Here is a 21,339-nt window from a genome sequence, read left to right as displayed (position 1 = left end):
CGGCCGGGCCCTGCTGGGCTCGGGTCGGCACCGCTCGGCCGGGCCCTGCTGGTCTCGGTTCGGCACCGCTCGGCCGGGCCCTGCTGGGCTCGGGTCGGCACCGCTCGGCTGGGCTCGGCTGCGCTCGGCCCGGCCCGGCGCGCGGAGCAGCCCCGCCGCGGCGGCCCCGCCGTCTGGCCCCGCCCCCGCCGGCACGCGGCACGCGCCCATTGGCGCGGCTGCCAGGGCCAGCCCCGCGCGCCAATCCCGCAGCGCGCGCGCGCCCATTGGGCCACGTCGGGGGAAGCCGGAAGCGGTCACGAACGGGAGCCGCGGCCCCATTGGCCGAGAGCGCGGGGGGGCGGGGCCGCGGGGGCCGGCCTCAGCGGCGCGCGTGCTGGCACAACGCGTGCGCTTGCGCGCGCGCCTCACGGCGGCCGAGCCACGTGCGAACGGCCTGCGCCGCGCGCGCCCCCTGGCGGCCGAGAGGCGCCTCGCGGTCAGGCCGCCAGCAAACCACGCCCCCTCGTGGGCCACGCCCCCGGGCCCGGCCCCGCTCGGCTCGGGCTCGGCTCGGCTCGGCTCGGCTCGGGCTCGGCTCGGCTCGGCTCGGCTCGGGTTCGGCTCGGGTTCGGCTCGGGTTCGGCTCGGGTTCGGCTCGGCTCGGCTCGGCTCGGCTCGGCTCGGGTTCGGCTCGGGTTCGGCTCGGGTTCGGCTCGGCTCGGGCTCGGCTCGGCTCGGCTCGGCTCGGCTCGGCTCGGGCTCGGCTCGGCTCGGCTCGGCTCGGGCTCGGCTCGGCTCGGCTCGGCTCGGGTTCGGCTCGGCTCGGGTTCGGCTCGGGTTCGGCACGGCTCGGGCTCGGCTCGGGTTCGGCTCGGGCTCGGCTCGGGTTCGGCTCGGGCTCGGCTCGGGTTCGGCACGGCTCGGCTCTGGTTCGGCTCGGGCTCGGCACGGCTCGGGCTCGGCACGGCTCGGGCTCGGCACGGCTCGGGCTCGGCACGGCGCAGCCCCAGACCCCTCCCTCTTTCGGGCTCCTCCCGTTCCCCCGGCCTCTCCCGGTGCCCATGTTCCGGTCGCTTCCCCCGGTGCCTCCTGCCCCTTGCCGCGGTCCCCGCCATCTCCTGTGCACGGCGCCGAGCCCTTCAGCTCACTCCCGGTGAGCTCCGAGGGGTCCCAGCCCTGGCCGGGGCAGACTCCGCTGTGTCTGTAACGTGTCACGCAGGAGCGACAGCCTGGTTCACGAAATGCTTTATGACCGGGCAGTCCGCGCCACAATCCCCATCTGGCCCCAGCACAGGGGGGACAACGATCCGAAATTACAAAAAGGTTTACAAAAAGGGGTCTGAGTCTACCACAGCGGGACATCCTGGTGGGGGCACCGCATGGCCTCACCATCTCCTTCCCTATGGCAGCAACTACTCGGCATCAGCCCCAAAACTATCACCTCCCCAAGGCAGAGAGCTCGGGCCCCAGCCGGTCTTTGGCAGCTTTTTACATTTCAGCACTTTGATATTGTTCCAATAAAGTTTCTAGAAAGTCAGCAACGACAAAAAAAAAAAACTTATTCCCTTGCCTGGACAGGCAAAACTCAGGACCACCTAGCTGTGCCCAGTGCAGGTCCACGACCTTGGTGTGCACAGCCCTTGGCACGAGGCGTAGCAGGGACCGTGGTCCCCTCAGGAGCTCCTCGCTGCTTGGGATGCTCAGAAGTCCATGCAGCTGGTGGATCTGGGATGCACAGCAGCGCCCTCAGTTCATGAACTGGGTGTAGCCCTCTGCCCCAGTGACAATGACATCCATCCAGATGCGCATGGCTTCGGCTGATGGTGCCACCATGTAGTAGAGTCGGTCGTGGGTCTTGACACAGAAAGTGAGCGCAGGGTTGGGGCTCTGGAGGGGAGGATGAAATCAGCACTCTGTTCTCCTCTGAGCAGCAGTAATCCCCTCTTTGTCCCCCCACAACGCCCAGCACTGGGGTTCTGCCCTTGGTGCCATCGGGGCCACGGACCATTCCAGGAGCATCCCTGGCATGCGCTGCCCTGCTACCTCCTACAGAGGACAGAGGACACTGCAGGACAACGGGGAGAGCCACAGGGGCTGCCAGCACACACCGCAGCAGTGGCAGTGCCCAGCTCTCACCTTTGCAGCGCTGCGGAGGTGGTCATAGTAAACCTCTTCAATGGCTTGGAAGTAGATAACACCCTTCAGCTTTGTCTCATGTTTATCTGCCCAAGAGAGGGAACTGCTGTTGACCGTGGGTGACAGCACGGGGAGGGGACGCAAGGCGGCATTGGGACTCACCCACGTAGTAGGAGAGGGTGCGCTTCATGCGGTCGAAGACAAACCAGCGCTTCTTCCAAGATTTGATCTTCCCGCCCATCTTGACCAGGTAGCCCTTGCACATCTTCTCTGTCAGGATGATGTGGTAGCAGGTGTCAACGCTGTGGCCTGAGGACTCGATGTGCAGCCGCAGGTTGAAATCCTCCTTGCGGATGGGGAGGTACCGTGTCAGGGGACGAGCCTGGAAAAGCAACACAGCCCTGCAAAGCCCACCGATGGTGACAAGAGCCACGTCCCTCCACGGCCAGCTGGGACATCAGCAGCAAGCTGGCTGTGCCTCACTGTCCAGGCTGAGAGAGGGGGATGGCAGCCTGCCTCGCACCTGTGAGAAGTGCTTCTCCCGCAGTTTGACCTCCTTCTCCACCAGCTTCTGCCGCCGCACAGTCTCATCCTGCAGTCGGCGTTCCAGCTGCTCCCGCCGCCAGCGCTCATCCTCCAGCGCCTGTTGACGAAGCTCCATTTCCCGCTCCTGCCAGCACGCACAGGCACTCAGCCCCAAGTACTGGAGACCTGTTTGCCATCTAGCCATGGTGCTGGTGCCCCCACTCACCCGGGACTCCATCAACCGCGACTTCTCCTCGTGTGCCTCCTTCAGCATCTTCTCCATCTCCTCAATCTTCCCTGTCTCCATGCCGCTGGCACTGCAAAACAGCCACAGCTGCTGCCCCAGCAGGAAGGACCTTGAGCCAGCAGCACACCAGCAGAGCAGGCTGTCCCCTGGCCACACGAGCTGGGCCCAGGATTACCTGGAGATGTTGTCAGGTGAGCACGCAGAGTTGTTGCCGATGGAGATGCTGGTGTCCATGCTGTCTGAGCTCTCCAAGCTGAGTGTGTCATATGCATGGTCCAGCTCCTCAGCCCGGGGCCCGGCACCATGGGGACGGTTGTGGTGCAGGATGGAGTGGTGCACAAGCCGGGGGAAGGCAGTGGGGAAGGGGGGCTGCCCATGCAGGGCTTCCCACTGGGACTGCGCCTCAGCAGCTGCTTTCTGCTTCAGCTCTGCGAGCCGCCGCTTCTGCTCCTCAATCACCTGCCGACCTGTGCCACGGGAAGATGAAAACGTCAAGTTAAATGTGCCACATTCAGAGCCACATCATGGTGGGCAGGGGGGTGGCACAGGCAGAAGACACAACAGGCACTGCTGGAACCACAGAGGCACGGCAAGGGCAGAGGTGGGAGCTGCTGTCACAACTCTCTGGCAACCACAGCAATCTGTCTGGCCAGGAGCAGGGGGCACATGCGCCAGGCTGGTAAGGGGCACGCAGGGCAAAGCATTAGCGGGCTAGGGATGCACAGGGTTGCCTCTAAGCAGATGTTGAGATGCACCTGGGGTCCTGGACTGGTCATGCCCCTCTTATGTATGGCAGAAGGTGCCAGCAAACAGCCATGCTGTTGCCTCTGGGCTGCTCTAGGCAGTCCAAGTCACCCCACATCTCTACCTGGTAGATTGCCTGGCTGCAAGGGCTCTGCTGGGAGCAGCTTGGCTGGAGATGGGCCGTCAGGTGGAGGGGTCAGGAGGAAAGAGGGGGAAAAAGCAAGAGACTGTGAGAGAGGCACCGCATCCTGCCGGAGCACTGCTGCTGTCGCCACCCTCGGCCAGGCTCCCTTCTCCATTGCCCAGGTGGCAGCGGGGAGAGCATCTCCCAAAGTCCCACCACCCCACAGAGCCAGGACACAGAGCCAGAGCTCACCCTTCTGCTGCAGGGCCAGCTGGCGCTTGGTCTCGATGTCCTGCAGCGTGGCCACCAGGTTGCGGGAAAGGCTGCCCGCCGGGCTTGGGGGGCCCTGGGCAGGACAGCAGGTGGTCAGCTGCAAGGATGGGGATGGGGATGGGGGCTGGCACCAGGCATGTGTGAGCCATGGCCAGGGTGCCTGGGTCCCCCTGGCAGCCATACCTTGGGGGAGGGGCTGCGCTCCAGCACGGAGAGGTTGAGCTGCGAGGACGAAGGGGTCCCACTCTTCATCCGAGGGGTGAGGACACCAGCACCACCCTCTGTTTTTGCACGATAGACCTGAGCACAGAGACACAGACATGAGAGAGACATGGGGGAACTGCAAAAGTCCCCCTGGAGAGATGGCTCCCCAGACCCTGCTCTGTGTCGGTGCCATCCTGGCAAAGGGATGCAGCCCAAGAGGAGGCAGAGACTGCCTACCCTAGGCCACAGGTCTGCTTTGCCTTTGCCTGCTGCGGCAGCCAGGGCCCCAGCAGCACTCAGGGTACAGGTCTACAGGAGCGTCCCCACAGTGCCCCACTTTTGCCACAACCAGCGGCCCCAAAGCCTGAGCCTTGGCAGCAGAGGGCCAGGATTACCTGCAGAGCCTTGTGAGAGGAGTGAGCTTTAGCTGGAAGTGGAGGAGGGGAAGAAGAAGGAGAGACAGAGGAAGAGGAGGTCTCAAAGCCAGCCATAACCTCCTGGTACCACTTCTCTAAATCAAGAGGCGGGAGACACACAGGGCCTCCCAACAGCTGCTGCTCCATCTGGAGAGAGAGGCTGCGTGAGAAAGGATGAAGGACAAATGCAGCAAGAGAGACAAATGCACAGAGAAGAGGTCGAAGCATTCCTGTCTATGCCTGCCCCACTCCCCCAGAACTTAACGTGCAGACCCCTGGGGATCCTGTGCACTCCCTGGCTAAGTCCTAGCAGCTGTAGGAGCCGTTTGCTGTTCATGAGAATGTGAGAACTGATCAAGCACGAAGACCCCCTGCCCTGGGGGCAGTGGAGCAGCAGGCAGGACAGCCAAGGGTGTGTGGAGTGTCAAGAGCCCAAGCTGCTGCTCAGCTCCATCTGCAGCTCACCCCTTCCCATGCATGTCCATAACCTCCCCAGAAAGAGTACAAGGGGCCAAAGGGAGGGAAACAGGGCACCAACCTCTGCAGAGACGAAGGGAGAAGGGAGAGATGGAAGAGGAGGAAGAGGAGGAGCAGAGCCTGAGGATGAAGGAGCCGGAGGGGTACAGCCCAGCAGGGAAGCAGCAGGGGTGTGGAGGCTGCCCAGGATACCCGAGAGCTGCTCAACAGTCACATACTGGGCAGAGAGAAGCAGATTAAACCAGGATAAGAGCTAGGGCAAGCAGGCACAGAGGAACGAGCAGGCAGCTCCAACCCCCACAGGAAGGTTCATTGTCCCGGGAGGAAAAGCATTTGGTGCCACAGCTACCCTGCTGCTGGGTACTGGGTCAGGCCTGCTCTGCATCCTCCTCGCTTGAGACAAGCGGCCAGGACTGCATCCAGCAAACCAAGGGCCGCCCTTCCCACTGCTGGGCACCCCCTCTGCTCCCGCCCTGCCACTACATCCAGAGCAGGCACGAAGTGCACCCCAGCAAGGAGACTGGGCAGCTTGAGCCTCTGCTCCGCACTCAGCTGCAGCCAGACAAGTGTCCTGACCCCAGAGAGATGTGGGCTTCAAGCACCAGAGCACACGGGGGGCCGCGTGTCCGCAGCTGCCTCAGTGCCTGGGGTGCAGCGGGCAACCCGAGGGAGCAAACCCGAGCATGCTCTGGGGCAGGTACCTCGTCGGCTGCGGGAGCTACAGCAAGCAAGAAAGAGCGCTGAGCGGCAGCAGGGGCAGCAGCAGAAGCTTTAGTGTCCAGGCTGGGGCCATGTGCATTACTGCAGAACCTGAAAACGTCAGACAGCCTCATGTACTCCTAGAAATCCACGGCAAGGGAGAAGGAGAAGAGTTAGACCCATGTGCTGGCATCATGGCACTGACTGCACAGTGGGAGCAAACCTCCCTGTGCATTCCTGCCCCAACACTGCCTCCCCAGCCCTGCCCTGCTGCCCATGGTGTCCCCGGAGTGCAGCACCAGGCACCTTGGGGTGCTCAAGCTGGGCTGGGTGTGCTGGCACCCTTCTTGCTCCAGCCTTCAGTGCAGCTTTGCTGAGTGCCTACAAGGGGCAGGGATGCCTCAGGGCCTTCCAGAGTCACTGGCCACAAGTCCTCCCTAGTGCAGCAGCACTGGATGAGGCACCTCAAGCTGTGCTGAGCCAGCTTAAAATCCGCTTCCTCATCCTTTCTGAACCAAACATGCTAAAGCTGGGGACTTGCTCTTATTTTGGGAAAGCCATGCTAGCAGCACCCTACGGGATGCTGTCAGGAGGTGTCCAGCCAGACGGCAAGCAGTGAGCAAGGGGGAAACCACTGCACCAGGATTAAAACAGGGGGCAGTGGCAGGAACTGGGCGGGCTCAGGAGAGCACCTGGAATCGGGGACTGAGTGTTAATGAGCAGAGCTGCCAGAGATCTGTATCATAAATGCTCCAGCCATGCTGCTGTGGGGCTGCCCTGCTGCCTGGGGGTGACATCAGTCCACAAAAGGGGTCTCGGCCAAGGCGGGGTAAGTGAGCAAGCACATGCAGCTAGTCCCTCTAGTTAGTTACCTCTTGTGCCTTGGGGTAGGAGTAGGTGGCAGGAGAAGCTAAGGAGGCAGCTGCTGCTGGCAGGGGGCTCAGGGACTTAGTTCCCTCCAACAGCTCATAAGGTTCTGAGATGTGGAGGGTCTCCTGTAGAAGGGTAAAGGTCACGTAGGCAAGGTGGGCACAGATAGCAAGGTGGCAGCAGCAAGAGTCCCACTGCAGGCAGGCACGAGGGGATTCTGCCGTCTTGTGCCTCTTACCAGCAGCAGGTCAGGCAGTACCACAGGCCCCGAGGGCATCATGGTTTGGCTCCCCACTCAGAGCCATGAGCAAGGTAATGGGGCAACTCACTTCCACCTAAAAGTGCCCTGGACCAGCACCAAGACATCCCCATGCTTGCTCTCCAGCAATGATGGGACCCTAGGCAGTCCTGTCCCATGTGCTGCTCTGTTGCATTTCCCCTTCCTCCCTCCCAACCTCTGCAGCCCATGGAGAGACTTTGAGCAGCTGGAAGCACCTGGCTCTGGTCAGAAGGTACTTGGGAATACAGGAACTGCTGCAGAGCAAAGCTGGTGGTGCACAAGGCTGGTCCTCACTGATGGCAGCAGCTTACGAGAGCAGCTCTAAGCACCACAGCCTCCTCTACCCACTTACCTCTCGGAGAGCTGAGGACATTTTTGGGAAGCTCCTGCCACCAGTGACAAGCTGGTATCGCCTCTCCAGAGACACGAGCTTCTCCTTCTCCTGCGCATGGGGTGACAGGTCAGAGGCAGCCGATGGTTACTGGCACCCCGTGGCCAGTCACCCCCCAAGCTCGCCCTGCCTGCCAGCAACCTGTCAAGAGCTGGCATGATCTTGTCCCCTGCCTTGAGCACCCTCAGGAGCACACATCAATCACACAATGCAATCATGGCATTACCTTCTGCAGGAGCTGCAGGATGCTGCTCCGCTCCCTGGCGAGGCGCTCGGCCTCCTGGGCACTCTGCAGCCGAATCTGGGCAGCCTGGGCATCCAGGGCAGCCACCCGCTCCTGGGGAGCAGGCAGCAGGGATGAGCTGGCTGCTGGTGAGCCATGGGATGCAGCCTGGCCGTGCCCGACGCAGGGGCCACAGCCCAGCCACACTGGACCTACTGCTCCTCCATCCCTACCTTCCTGCGGGCAATGCTACGGTGGCACTCAGCCCGGCTCTGCAGGAGCTGCTGGCCTCGTGCCTCGCGCTCCTCTTCGAGGTGGCTCTCTCGCTCCAGCTGCTGGAACTCCAGGTCCTCAAACAGCTTGGCCTCCGTCTCCAGTGCCTCTGCCTCCTTTGAACGCACAAGAGCACTGTGAGTGGATCTGACCCACTGGACGGGCACCTCCGCATCCTGCGGGCAGGTCTCCCACAGCGAAACCTCCTGCCATGCCTCCACATCCTACTGGTGCTGGCCGGGAACAAGAGGTGGTGGCCAAGCCTGTCCCCTGTGCCTGGTGTGGGCAGGCAGTTTTGGCTTCTGCTGGGCATCAGAAACATGAGAGATACTGACAGGAGTGTCTGCCGTCAGAAGAAGGCAATGGAGGCACCCAGAACTGGCCAGGACAGAGCAGTCACCCCTGTGAGAAGAGCTTGCCACAGCCAGGGGCTTCACCAGCCCTCGGAGACCAGCTGCCCCCGCTGAGCCACATACGGGCTAAAGCCGTGCCCTGACAGGCAGCAAAACACCGTGTGCCAGCGTAACCACCAACAGCAACACTGTGTCACCGAGCCCACAGGTGGCAAAGCCCCAGCAGACAAGCACCATGCGGGACAAACTCCTGTGTGTCCTTCCAGCCTTCATGCACCAACAGCACGTGGCAGCGCTCAGCTCCGGGCCGGCCAGTGCCACCCTGGCAGCCATTGTGCCATGCACCCCACGGGAACGTGTTTCACCCTGCTCCATGAGACGGGCAGCCAGTGACGCAGCACTGATGTGGTGGCTCCTGAGGGCTCCCACACGTAGAGACTGCTCCATCACCCCCCGCCCACTCCACACCAGGTCCTCATCCATCGAGTGCCTGGCTGGAGCAGGCTGTGGCAATGTGGGTTTGTCTGAGCAGGCACTAACCGTGGGCTGGGGAAAGTCAACCACTTCCAGAAAATACCAGGTAAGAGGAAAAAATGCTGAGGACTAGCAGTAACATGGATCAACATCACTGTGTAAATAAACATTCTCAGGAAATAGCTGGAGGCAGCCAGGAGAGGATGCAGCAGCCCCCAAGACTCCCCAGCCTGCCCTCCTTTGCAGGGCAGGGTCCATGCTCGTGCCCTGCCCGGTCCCGAGGAGCTCTGCCGAGCCGGTCCCGAGGAGCTCTGCCGAGCCGGTCCCGCGCCCCGGGCCCGGGCGAGCGGCAAGCTTACCAGGACGATGGTGCCCGGTGCCAGCCGCCTCCAGCCCGGGTGCGACGCTCCCAGTGCAGCCCCGGCTGGCAGGGAAGAGCTGGCCTAAGCTGGAGCGGAGGGAGGTGGGCCATGGTCCGGGAGGGGTGGGGGGAGACACTGACCCTTCGCATCTGCTCCTGCAATTGCTCCCGCATTGACTCGGGGCACTTATCAAGGTGGCTCTTCGACTCATGGTAAAGCGCCTGGAGTTGCTCTAGCTCCTTCCTTTCAGCATCAACCTTTGCCCTTTCCTGAATCAGTGGAGAACAAGACAAAACAAAAAAAAAAAGGAAAAGAAAAAGGAAAAAAAAAAAGAAAGAAGAAGACACACTTCTCAAATGGGCGCCATGCAGAAGCTGTGAGTTAGAGAGGGGCTCAGCTGGAGACAGAGGGAGCTCAGGAGAAGGAGCATCATGGCATCTACAGGGGGATCGAGAGATCAAGCGACACAGGAGCCAGCCGAGCAGTGTTAGAGGAATTACAGCCAACCCTTGACCTCAGCTTTGTGTTTCCAAGAACAAACTTGCAGGCAGCAAAAAGATCAACGTATGGTTGATATGACTGGGATAACTTGAACCATAGTATGGTTCAAGTTATCCCAATCCTGCGCACGGCTGCATCACAATAACCACTAACTGGCTTTGTTAACTGCTACCAGTTAGGAACTGCAGGTCCTGAATGCAGCCCGAGGTCATGGACCCCCCTCATCTATTAGAAGGAGAGGGCAGCACTAGGCAGCAGTGAAAACAGGAGGCTGTGGTCCAGCAAGAGATGCTCAAGCTACGATGAGTCAGCAGCACAGCAGACACTGACTCCTGGGCCTGGCATGAGGGGCCTGGCCACAGGAGCAGTAAAATGGGGCCAGCAACATGGGACTGGCACAGGGGAATCACCCACAGGTTTGGCGGTACCCTATGGGGCTTGGCATTGAGAAATGCTTGCTGCAAGGAACCCTGTGCTCCACACAGAGATGAGACATCATGAGAAGGGTATGAGGGGACATGCTGGCAGGCAGGCAAGGCTGGTACAGGCAGGGGCCCCAAAAGGGCAGCTATGGATTGCCTGGGGGCTCCTGGACATGCAGAGATGTCAGAGGTGATGGCAGAGTTCAGTGCAGGCACTGTTAGTGTGAGTAGTGCAGATGGGTTAGGACAGTGGGTGGTTAGGTCAGCAGAGAGGCTGGGAGAGGGCTTTCCCTGCGGTCCTCTCCTGGCTCTGTGTGCGGCTGTCCCTGGCTACAGAAGATGCCTACAAGGGGCTAGAAGACCAAAACCAGAACAAAACCCCCAGATGCTGTAGGAGCACCACTGGCAGGCACCAGTGGCCACTCTGCCAGGCCACAGGCACACCAACAGCCCTGGCACCCACAGCCAGGGGGCTGGCCAGACCCCAAGGGACATTGATGTCACATGACGGTGGCACAGAGCTGCTGGTGGGACCTTGGCATAGGCTGCACAGGGACGATGGCCTCAGGCAGCAGGGAACCACATCCCAGCAGCTCTCCCGTCGACAAGGCCATGCCACGCTGCCTGCAAGGCTGTGGGATAGCCAGCAACCAGCAGCTGGGACAAACGTGCCACACACGCAGTGTCACAGGTGCCTTCCGGCAGTAACTGCAACACAGGCAACACTGGGGGCAGGGGGCCAGGACCCCCCCTAAAGCCACCAAGCTAAACACCTGCAGTGGTTTCCCAGCCACCTCCAGCAAGCCGAACACTACAGCAACAGCTGCCATCACACATGAAGGCGCAGCAGAGTGAGGTGACTTGCTGCAAGACACAGCTCCCTAGCGAGGACAGGTAATGGGGAGAGCCAAGGCCTCTGCTTTGGCACTGCCCGCTGCAGGCAGCAGCCATCTGGAAAGCCTCACACCACAGTTCTCCCTGCCAGAGCAACAGGCAGCACTTGAAATGCTTCCTGAGCATTGGCTGTGCTCTCCTCCAGCAGGGCTGTTTGACCATCCCCAGGCAGACAGGCAGACAGACAGACAGACAGATCCCCCCACAATGCAAGCCATAGGGGCTGCTTCCCAAAGCCTCTGCGGAGCCCAGGGCCTGGAGAACATGTCTGCAGGGGAATGCTACAGCATGAGGCATTGCAGCACTGGCTGAGAGTGCCAGGGAGGGTATGGCACAGCTGGTGACAATGGGAACCTGTGACTGGGCTCACCTTGTCCCGCTCCTTGCGGATGCTGGCGTCCAGGCTGGAGAGCTTCTCCTGCAGCTGCTGCACTGCTTCCTGCTCCTGCCGCAGCCGCACCACCTCTGATTCCCGCTCACCCTGCAGCAGCGCCCGCTCCATCTCTGCCTGGACAGCCAAAGCAATGTCAGGATCGCTGCTCCAGCTGGATCATACCTTTAGGATTCAGTGCTGACTGGTGAGGGCAGCAAGCAGCAGGGGACCCAGCAGTGTGCCCTGACCTCTCACCTCTCGCGATGTCTCCTGCAGCTGCTGCTCCAGCTCCTTGACACGACCCTTCAGCTGGTCCAGGCGTACGAGGACACCGGCACGCTCCTCCTCCAGCCGCTGTGCCTCCTTGGCCCGGGGGCCTGTCAGCTTCTCGTGCTGTGGAAAGGGCTGCTTGGCACGGCACAGTACAGCATGGCATGGTAACAGAATGGCACAGATGTCCCCTTACCTCGTGGTGGGTACTCTCAGTGCTGCTGCACTCCTCCTTCAGGTTCTCCTCGTCCGACCTCTCCACGCTCTCCCTCTGCTGCAGCTCTTCGACAGCATGGCCCAGAGCCATGGCACCCCTGGGCACCCACTGGCCAGCATCTGTGTCACCAGCCAGGAGCCTGTGCACGTCACCTGGCTCAGTGCCGTCTGTCTTGGTGTACTCAGCACAGAGGTTCAGGATGGTCTCCAGGCGCTGCCGCTCCTGTAAGAAAGAATGGTCCACATCCAGCACGTGCTGTGGCAGGAGCAGACAGAACCCTGTGCCAACGGTGGCCACCAGAATACGGACCCGCACGCTGGCACGGGCAGGCAACATTACACAGCACAACGCAGCCAGCTCGACCCCAGAGCAGAGCCAGGCACGCGATGTGCTGGGAGCCTGAGACAGACTAATTACAGGCAGCAGTGCCGGCTGCCGAGCGCCTCCGCTATTTCCAGGCGGTGACTCAGGCTGCCTGCGCCAGGCGTGAGTCAGGGCTGAGCAAACACGGCCCTGGCGGCTCGGCCCGCAGGACTGGCACAGACACGGCAAACCTCATCCAGGCAGATGCCAGTTCCATAAAAACCCCATCAGCCCTAAATATAGATGCAATGTCCACAGAGCCACGGCACCACCACCAGCAGATGGGCCCTGGCAGGGACGGACAAGATGTGGAGAGTTTTGCAAAGGTAGGGGCACCACCATTTTGGCTGGTAGCCCTGGGGCCATGCCAGCCACACCAGCTTCCACAGGCTGCTGTAACTCGGGGGCTTTGTATTCCCAGAGAGCTGCTGAGCACTGATGGCTGCTCCTGGCCATAATCCCCCTGGATAAGCAGGCAGCCTGGCAGCTGTGGCAAATCCCCAAGAGGCAAAGGCCAGGTTTCAAAGCAGCAAACAACAACAGCTTTTTGCACAGAGGGTGCCCCACGCTCAAACGTGTCCCCTCCCAGACCCGAGGCTCACCAGGCGCTCCATCTCCTGCTCCCGAACCCGCTCCTGCCGCTGCCGCCGATGGTACTCCAGCAACTCGTCCTCGTTGTCACTGATCTCAGTGATGCTGTTCTTGCGCTCCCGTGACCCCACTGGCAGCTGTGGGTCCCCCAAAGGCTTCCTGGGGGCACGGGGGCTCTGCCGGGGCGAGGGCACAGCTGGGGAGCCCAGCCCATATGCTGGGCTCAGGCAAGTACTGAAACTGGGACGGCGTGTGGGGTTCTCTGACAGCAGTGGGGGTGAAGGACCCCCAGCACCTTTCGACTCCTCCGGGCCCTTGCGCCTGGCACGGGGACTGCCAGGCACTTCCCTGCCTAGCCGGGGCTGTGGGGAGGGGGTGTCAGGGGCCGCTCGGGGGCTGGCAGCCCGGCGTGACAAGGAGGGACTCAGGGGAGGCAGCTCCCGCATGCTCTCAATGTTCCTCCGGGCAACCCGTGGGCTCTCGGGGAGCTGCAAGCGGGCCTCTGGGACTGCCCTGCTGGTGGGCTGCCGGCTGGGGGCCAGAGAGTCCCGTGGCTCCCGGAAGGGACTGGGGGGCCGCTCCTGCAGGGCCACCCGTGGCCGCGGCGCCACCCTGGGCATCAGCCGGGGGCTGCCCACCCTGTGGTCCCCGAGCCTCTCAGCTGGCCAAGGCTCACTAGAACCCCCACCAGGCAGAGCGGGTGGTTGGACAGTATGGTTGTAGCTGGAGGAGCGAAGTGGGAGAGGGGGCGGCACGGCTGGGCCTTGCTCTTGGCTGCTGAGTGAGGGGCTGGTGTAGCTGCTGCTGCTGGCTGGGGAGGAGAGGGGAGAGAAGTTCTCATAGCTGGAGCCCCCTGAGGCAGCCCCAGGGCTGGATGGAGGGGACAGGAGGCAGCGCCCACCCCCATTCACCACAGGGGAGAGGGGGGATCGGCCGCAGGCAGGCGGCTTCTGGATGCTGGGGGATGCCGACTCCTCCAGCACCAGCGAGTCCATGATGTCCTGCAGGTCCTTCTCGATGGAGCTGACAAGGGAGCTGTGGCTGTGACACCCACGCTCTGACAGCTGGTGGCCACCATTCACCAGGGCCTCGGATTCTGCAGGGAAACAAAGGAGAAGGCATCAGTGTGGTGTGACTCCGCCGCAGCCCCTGCCTGGGCTGGGTCCTGCGGGGCAGCCTGGCATCGTTCTTCCACGCAGCCTCGCAGAGTCAGAGCTGGGTCGCAGCCCCTCTCTGCTGCACCCCGACCTGCCTGCACCCCGCTGCCACCCCTTCCCACTCCAGCTGGGGAGCCGGGACAGGGAGGAGGCTGGAATCCCGCTAGCCCCATCACCCAGGAGACAGAAACCTGAGAGGACAGCCGCCCTCCCTGCGTTGCAGCTCCCTGCTCCACTCCCTGGAGAGCAGCTGCCCTCACCACCCCCTGGCACCCACCACTTGCCCCCTGCACACTCTGGCTTCCCAGCAAGGGGTCAGAGATGCAATAGCCAAAAGCTGCTGACCTGCAGCACGTCCGGACCCACCACCACGTCGCCTGTGGCCTCCCCACACCCCGGCCCGGGTGCCCCTGCCTGCGTTGCCCCGTGCTCCCTGCGCGGCACCGATGTGCCTGTCACTCAGGGGACTAGCGAATCGCAGCAGGCGCAGAGCTCAGCCAGGACAGCGTGCCACCCGCGCTGCGTCACCCCTTGGCACCCAGCAGCTCCCCCACGGCAGCTGGCACTGCCTTCATGCCAGGAAAGATGTGCCACAGCCCTGTCAGTGTGATCCCACCCAGTCCCGCGTGGCAGAGATTGAGCATGCAGGGCCCACATGGGATGGTGCATGGTTGCATGATGCTCCTCGGCCACAGCACCTCCCCAGGTCCCTCCTCCTGTCCCCCAGCTGTAGGCATGCTGCCTTCCCGACACACACGTGGCACGGGAAGGCAGCCAAGCTTCTCTCCCTGTGCCAGGGTGTGCTGGTTGGGGCAGGGATAAGGGCTACCAGCCCAGGGATCAATGCTGGAGATTTGGACATCCCCGGGAACCAAGCACGGTACTGGCACCTGGCCCACCGCCCCACGGACATGCAGACACAGCAAGATAAGCTCATGAGATGAAGGGCAGCAGCCAGAAGAACGGCCTTCACAGCCCAGCACAGCCACTCCAGCACATAAACACCCGCTGTCAAGCAGTGGGGGGGGCTCCGACGGGCGATGGCTCTGCCATGGCCAGGCTGGGCAGAAGTGCAAGCCATGCCTCAGTGCCCCCACAGACAACCCCTTTGAGGTGATATTAATCATTAACAAATACCAGTGCAGCTGCCATACCCTGCTGAGCTGACGGATGGCACACCACAGCCAGATGTGAACCCGAGTGCAACAGGACAGGGCTGGGAGAGCATTGGGCACTGGGAAGGCTGATGGGTCAGGGAACACTTCAGAATCTGCCCTGCCCCGCCTGGGACAAGGGGGGGTCACCTACTTGCTGGTAGCCCATAGAGAGCCGATGGGCTTCTGCCCCCCGCTGGGATCATGCTCTTAATCCACTTGGCCTCAGCAGGGTGGTTGAAGCGGAGGAAGGTGGCCTGGCCCAGGCAGATGGTGCACCCTTGGGAGAGAGGAGAGAGGGTTCAGATGCTAGCCGGCAATATCAGAGTAGTTCCGGAGAGCACAGGGAAGCAGTCGGGCATTGCTTGCCCTAAGATGTGCCCTCGGGAAGGGAGCAGGCTCTGCTGTCAGCAGAGGCTTAGGGGGAGGCTGAAATCCAGGTCACTCCACAGCAGCTGCCGGCAGCGCATCTCAGGCGCAGGCACAGCTGGGGTCCCCGCCGGGGGCCGCGGGGAGTTGGCGGCACTCCAGGGCTTGCGTGGCTGCCAGCTGCAGACAAGACAGCGCCTGTCCCTGCTTGCAAAGCATCTCTTCTTGGCCCAAAGCAGCAGCCCTCTCGGGGCAAGGCTGCCGAGCAGCCCCGAGGAGGAAGGCACCTCAGGAAGGGAAGGGGAGGCGAGCCGTGGGCGCTCGCTGTGCGTTCACCTGCTGCCCGTGGTGCTGGGGAGGCGTGTGCTGGCAGCAGGGAGCATCAGGCGGCTAGAAGGCGGCTCGCTGCCGACACACCCCACTTTGAAGCGCCTGCCAGGGCTCTGGGGAGAGGCTCGCTCCATACCAACAGCCGCTGCTGAAAATCCCTCGCCGGAGGGGACGCGTTTTTTGGAGCACCCGTCAGCCCAGCTCGCAGCAAGGAGAGCGAGAGGCACTACAGACTAACTGCTAAGGCCGTCGTGGGGGCCTGGTTCCCCTGTCTGAGCGCCAGGGCGGGACGGAGCCCTGCTCACCCCGGCTCAACGAGGGCATCCCTGCCTGCCAGGGAGCGGTACCGACGCCCAGCCTGGCAACGGCTGTCCGGAGAGATGCATCACTGCCCTGTGCCTTCCTTCCCCACGTGCCGGCATCAGTGGAGCCACAGGTCGCCCCGGCAAAGCGAGTAATCACCAAACTGCACCACGAGCGCCGGCCTGACAGCCCCGCAGTTCATTCCGCCGTGGCCCTGCACAGATGCTGTCCCTGCTCTGTCACGTCCCTGCCCGCCCCCGGGGACAGGAGGGTGGGGGGTTCGGCTGACCCCTGCCCGCACCCCGCCGCCTACCACGGCCCTCGTTGCCTACTGTGGCACCGGCGGGACCTGGCAGCACTCCGCGGGCCGTCGCCGGAGCCTCCTCCGGCGGCCACGTGGCTCCCATTGTCCCCGCGGGGCCGCCCGCGGCAGCGCCCACGCGGGTGGGTCCCCCCTTCCCGGGAGGGACGGGGGCGGGCGCGGGGGGCCCGCAGCGCCACGGCCTGCGGGGCACGGTGGCTCCGTGACCCGCAGAGGAACGGGAGCGAGCCCCCGCCCGGCGCGGACACGCGTGGCCCGCAGCACCGCACTCACCTCGCCGCCGCCGCCGCCGCCACCGCCCGGGCAGCGCCGCACCGCCCCCGGGAGGGGCGGGGGGCCGGGCCTCGCCCGCCCCGCCCGACCATCCTCTCCGGGAAGCGAGACAGGAGCTGGGCAGGGGCGGGGACCGCGTGGGAAGGGCCTGAGGCTTTGTCCACGCTCCCTGGGAGCGGCGCTGGGGGGGGCCGCCGCGTCCAAGCCCTGTAGCCACGCGGGCAGAGCAGCAGTGTCCCGGCAGCCATCCGTCGGGAGGACACCCAAGGTGTTTTCGTCTGTCACCTCCCTCCCCAAAGCTGGCTCAGCATCTCCGCTGTTCTTCAAAGCCCACCCGGATCTTTCCCTTCCCACCTCACTTGATGCACGCAGCGAAGCCAGCTCTCAAACCGTGCCAGGACCTGGCAGGCTCCCACCGCAGAGCATGGAGGCCGGGAGTGTGCTAGCTGGGATATGCAGTTACTGGATGGCTCCTCAAACACCCCAGTTCTCTAGGGCACAACTTCACAGGCAAAGGCTCCGGTGAACCACGGCCTGCTCCTACCTTGGCTGAGGTGCATGGGCCGCTGGAGTGGCACGCCGTCAATGGCACAGGCGTTGCCACAGGGGTGCAGGGTGAGTGTCCCTCGCACGTTCTCGATGTAGCAGTGCTGGGGCGCCAGCCCGGGGCCCTGCAGGACGATGTCTGTCGCAGCCGTGCCAATGGTGGTCCTCCCTGCCAGCAGAGAGGGCGTCTCAGTGTCTCTGTCACCAGCGTGCCCGCGGAGACCCCCTGGCACTCACCTTCCTCCAGGGGCAGCAGTGTGATGGCAGTGCTGAGTCGACCGCTGCCCAGGCTCACCAAATGTGGCTTCTCTGTCTGCACTTTCAGCCCCTTGCCCGTGTCAATCAGGTCCAGGGGGCTGTTCTGTAGGAGGAGAGGGAGGGATGCTCACAGCTCCTGCAGCTGCAGCCCAGTCCCCTGCACTGCCCACCTGGCTGAGCTGCTCCAATACAGCCACATAGCCAGGATCAACGCCCAGGCACAGCCACATGCCAGCAGGACTGTCCAGGAGAGGAGGGCTCTCCTGCCTGCGCTACCTATCCCGGGAAGCTGAGGCGAGCTGCCACGGGAGCTGGAGATCCATGGGGCTTGGGCTGCATCTAAGAGGATCCAAGCTGCCAGCCGCTTAGCTCAATGGGCTTTGCTGAGGATCCCGTAATAGGATTGGCTGAGACTGAGGAGGAGCTGGAGGGCAGCGCCAGTGCTGCTGGTCGGGCTGGCTGCAGAGGTGGACTCCCAGCCAGATTCCCCTGTTCCCACAGAGCAGAGGTCCTGTGATCCCGTGTGCTCACCTGGATGACAGTCTGGACTCTGTGGGTTGAGCTGGTGGGGGTCCTGCCAGATGTCTCCATGGTGCCTTCTTGGAGACGTCGGATGGTACCGGACACGGGCTGTCAGAAGAAACAGAATGGCAGTGCGAGTGACCACACTGGGCATGGCCTTTACGTATTTTTCCTGCACATCCCGGACAGCAGCCTGAGCACAAACCCTACCCATTCCAAACCAGCATTTGCCACCAAGAGGATTACCATCCTGAGCTCCTGTCTTCATCAAGTCAGCAGCTGCCCGAAGCCAGTGAGCATCCCTGCCTGCCAAGGCACGCACCCTACCTGGGCACACATCCCCATCCACCCGGGGAGACCCACGCATGTGCCAGGTGTCAGGACAAGACACGGTCCGGGAAGGAAAACTACACCTGCACTCAGTTTTGGGGGCATGGTGTTGGAAATGCATGCTTTAAATGCCAAGAGCTGTGGGCAGCCAGACCTCACTGGCTGTCCTTGGAAAAGCACACACAAGCACAGGTTCTGGCTGTCCCCAGCAACACCTGCCTGCCATGTGTGGCACACCTGGGCACACCTGCCCCTGCCACCGGTGCCCAGCTCTGGCACCCAGGCACATGCCTCTGCTTCCACACAGTCCAGCAGCAGCTGATAGTGCCCATGCCCAGCTGAGTGTTTCGTACCCCTGCCCATGCCCAGCTGAGTGTTTCGTACCCCTGTGGCCGGCCGGCAGGGCCACCACCCATGGAACGGCCACGTTGCCACACATTCTCTGCGTGAGTGGGAGGCAACTCGAGGAGGAACAATTTCCGTCACCCGGCACTCAGGCCATGTCGGGATGCTCCGAGGATCTAAATTTACCATCTGCTGCTCCCTACGTCCCTCCCTTCCGCCCTGGACTAGCTGACTGGGGCTTAACCCTTCCCGGGCAGTGTAGATAGGAAGTGCTCCATCCCCGTTAGGAGACGCCGGTCCCGGGGCCGCCAGGAGGAGCCTCGGGCTCGGCCCTCGCCAGCATCGCCGACTGTCCAGCCAGCCCCTGGAGGGACCCCCCCGCTCGTCCAGCACTAGGCTCAGCTGCGGGGGCGAGAGAACGGCTATTACACACTGTGGAAAAAATGAAACGCTGGAAAACACCAAGCGTGGGATCCAGGACCTGGATGAAACCCGGGCGTCTCCTGCAACAGCAGGACTGGCCGCCCCACAGCAAGGGCTCGGTGGGGACCGCAGCCGCACCACGTGGGACGGGGACAGCGCAGCTGGGACAAGGGGGGGGCGTAGAGATAAGGTACCCCGAGAGTAGTTCATGAGTGCTTGCCGGCTGCCGAGGCAGAATCCCTGCTCTCCCTTACCTGCCACCTGGTCCTGGTGCCGAGCGGGACCCTCCGCGGCAGGGTGCCCATGTTCCCCAGGCACTGGGGTGCCGCACTTCCCAGCATCTGGAGACCCCGCGGCCCAGCCGAGCCCCTGCCTCACTTACACCTACGTCCCGTCACAATGTTCAGGAAGGAGGAAAAGCCAGGAGGGGCCAGGCTGCTGCAGAGGAAGGGAGCGGGGCCAGGGTGGGATCTTTGCCGCCGTTAACTCCTTCCCAGCACGGCTGTACTGGTGAGATCTGGTGAAAACCATGGAGGACCCCCATTCCGGCCGCTCGGGGGATTGTCTCCGATTCTGCTGCCTGCTGCCCAAACTCTCCACTCAACACCCCCCACTCCACAAGCAGCCCTGCCTGCCCATGAGCCGGAGGGTGACCCTGGCACCCCATCGCTTCCCAACGCCCCCAGTCCCGCAACGATGCCGTCCAGCAGAGCCCCTCACCTGCCTCGTCAACACACAGGGAACGCCTGCGGCACCCCAGCCCGTCCTGCTGGGGATGCAGCCCCTCTCCAGCCGGCTCTGCTGTAGGAATGCGGGGCGGGAGCGCGGCCGCCCCAGCCGGCGCCCCACTGCTAGGACGGACAAGGCGGCCTTTCTTCTCCGGCCGCCGCCTGCAGAACGCGCCGCTTGTTCCCGTCGTGGGAAGCGGTGGAGGCAGCAAATGCCAAGGGGTCGGGCTCGGTTACCACCGAACAGCCCACGGTCCTCGTGCACCCCGCGCAGCGCTGCCTACTCAGCCCCGGCCTCCTGGAAGACAAAAGCCCCTTTCTTTACCTGGCACAGCCAAAAGCCTCACCTGGGAGGATGCCCAGCCTCACCAATGCGGGGGCCCTACTAATGCAGTGCCAGCTGCACACAGACGTGCTGCCCCAGCGTGCTCCCGGGGAGCCCCTGCATCCCACTGCCCGCAGGCTGCCGTCTGCCAGCCTGCCCCAAGCCCACGTGGGCAGGGCTGCTCTGGGGGGTCCGCTCCTGTCTGACCTGCTGTTGCCCACCCAGACCCAAGCTGGGCACAGCACATCCTGACTCGCCCCACATCAGCATGGCCCCAGAGCTGCACTGTGCGCCACTGGCCAGGACACGGCCAGGGCAGGGGCGTTCAGCCTGTGCTCATGAAGGAGCACAGACTGGCAGGCCATGCCGTGCAGTGTCAGCCATGCTGGGATGAAGCAGCAGCATGGCAGAGGCAGGCGCATGGCACCCCCTTGCATGGCCTCTCGTCCCCACTTGTGGCTGGCCGGGCGAGTCACAGAAGGAAGCCTGAGTGGCCGAGCTAAGGGGTGCACACAGCAGAGCATCACAGCCTCCGGCCAACTTGGCTGCCTGCTTGCTCCCCATCTGCTAATGCACTTAGGGTGCGCTGACCCCTTCCCACACCCTCTGCCCTAGTAAACAACCGGCCCTTCCGCCGGGCCGCTGGGAAGGGGGAGCCTGTCTCCTGCACAAAGCCAGAGGCGAGTCAGGAGCCTGCTCCTGGCCTCTACCTCCCGGTCTGGGGCTGACAACTGAATGAGGGAGACCCAGCCAGCCCCATCCCACCCGGGCGAGGGATGGTGGGGGCTGCATTACGGTTGCTGGGACAACGCCATGATCCCGGCAATAACACCACCATAAATCAGCCACCAGACAGCTCCGGCGGGAGCTGAGGAATCCTGGCCACACCCGCTGATTTCATCGCTCTGGAGAAGTGCTCCTGCACCACTGCAGCACAGCTGTGCTCCGGCCCGGGCCCTGCCGGCATCATGCTTCAGGGTCTCCAGAGACTGGTGGATGCTCAGCCCCGCCTGCTGCGCCCAGCACTTCCCAAGGTGAGCCAGCTCCAAGGGCCGGCCAGGCATCCACAGACCCAACCACTGCTGCAGCCCAAGCACTGACCCCAGCATCAGCACATGCCTCCAGACATCACAGCACAGACACAAGCTCCAGACCCCTCACAAGACTGCACAGTGGAGAACTGCTCCTCAAAATGCTCTCCTATCAAAATGACAATTTCTCACCTGCAGGCCAGAGGTTCAGCTCTGCAAGGAGCATCTGCAACTCCCAC

General features: G+C 63.1%; 1 protein-coding gene across 18 annotated transcripts; it reads right to left on the bottom strand.

The window, feature by feature from the left end:
• Nucleotides 1-1,385: 1,385 nt before the first annotated feature.
• Nucleotides 1,386-19,872, bottom strand: PHLDB1 (pleckstrin homology like domain family B member 1). 18 transcript variants are annotated; one of them, XM_068172222.1, is made up of 26 exons: nt 19,737-19,872; nt 17,928-18,026; nt 17,376-17,499; nt 17,137-17,307; nt 15,150-15,275; nt 12,696-13,780; nt 11,710-11,952; nt 11,499-11,636; nt 11,241-11,378; nt 9,194-9,322; nt 7,825-7,980; nt 7,595-7,705; nt 7,330-7,419; nt 6,700-6,822; nt 5,830-5,967; nt 5,190-5,345; nt 4,631-4,798; nt 4,215-4,331; nt 4,011-4,128; nt 3,759-3,803; nt 3,066-3,357; nt 2,870-2,960; nt 2,642-2,788; nt 2,281-2,500; nt 2,119-2,204; nt 1,386-1,869 (listed from the first exon to the last, which is right to left on the bottom strand). In XM_068172222.1, exons 2-26 carry the CDS (start codon nt 17,985-17,987, stop codon nt 1,729-1,731), a joined length of 4,413 nt encoding a protein of 1,470 aa, XP_068028323.1. In that variant the 5' UTR covers nt 17,988-18,026; nt 19,737-19,872; the 3' UTR covers nt 1,386-1,728. The 18 variants fall into 18 exon arrangements, with proteins under 18 accessions (XP_068028323.1, XP_068028318.1, XP_068028322.1 ...); XM_068172217.1 differs by lacking the exon at nt 19,737-19,872 and adding an exon at nt 19,271-19,469 and having other exon boundaries at nt 1,388-1,869; XM_068172218.1 differs by lacking the exon at nt 19,737-19,872 and adding an exon at nt 19,271-19,467 and having other exon boundaries at nt 1,391-1,869; nt 4,011-4,104.
• Nucleotides 19,873-21,339: the final 1,467 nt, after the last annotated feature.

This window comes from Anomalospiza imberbis, chromosome 24, assembly GCF_031753505.1.
Source record: "Anomalospiza imberbis isolate Cuckoo-Finch-1a 21T00152 chromosome 24, ASM3175350v1, whole genome shotgun sequence".
In the NCBI taxonomy this organism is placed as follows: Eukaryota; Metazoa; Chordata; class Aves; order Passeriformes; family Viduidae; genus Anomalospiza; species Anomalospiza imberbis.
The sequence above is the reverse complement of the archived record's forward strand: the minus strand, read 5'-3'. Positions and strand labels throughout refer to the sequence as shown.

Excerpts from the sequence above, each read along its gene's own strand:
- PHLDB1 (XM_068172217.1), bottom strand. The coding sequence starts at position 19,357 with ATGCTGGGAAGTGCGGCACCCCAGTGCCTGGGGAACATGGGCACCCTG. Across the intron at positions 11,637-11,709 it reads CTGAGAGTACCCACCACGAG|CACGAGAAGCTGACAGGCCC; the intron begins GTAAGGGGACAT and ends CCCTTTCCACAG. Across the intron at positions 4,332-4,630 it reads CCTCTCACAAGGCTCTGCAG|GTCTATCGTGCAAAAACAGA; the intron begins GTAATCCTGGCC and ends CTCTGTGCTCAG.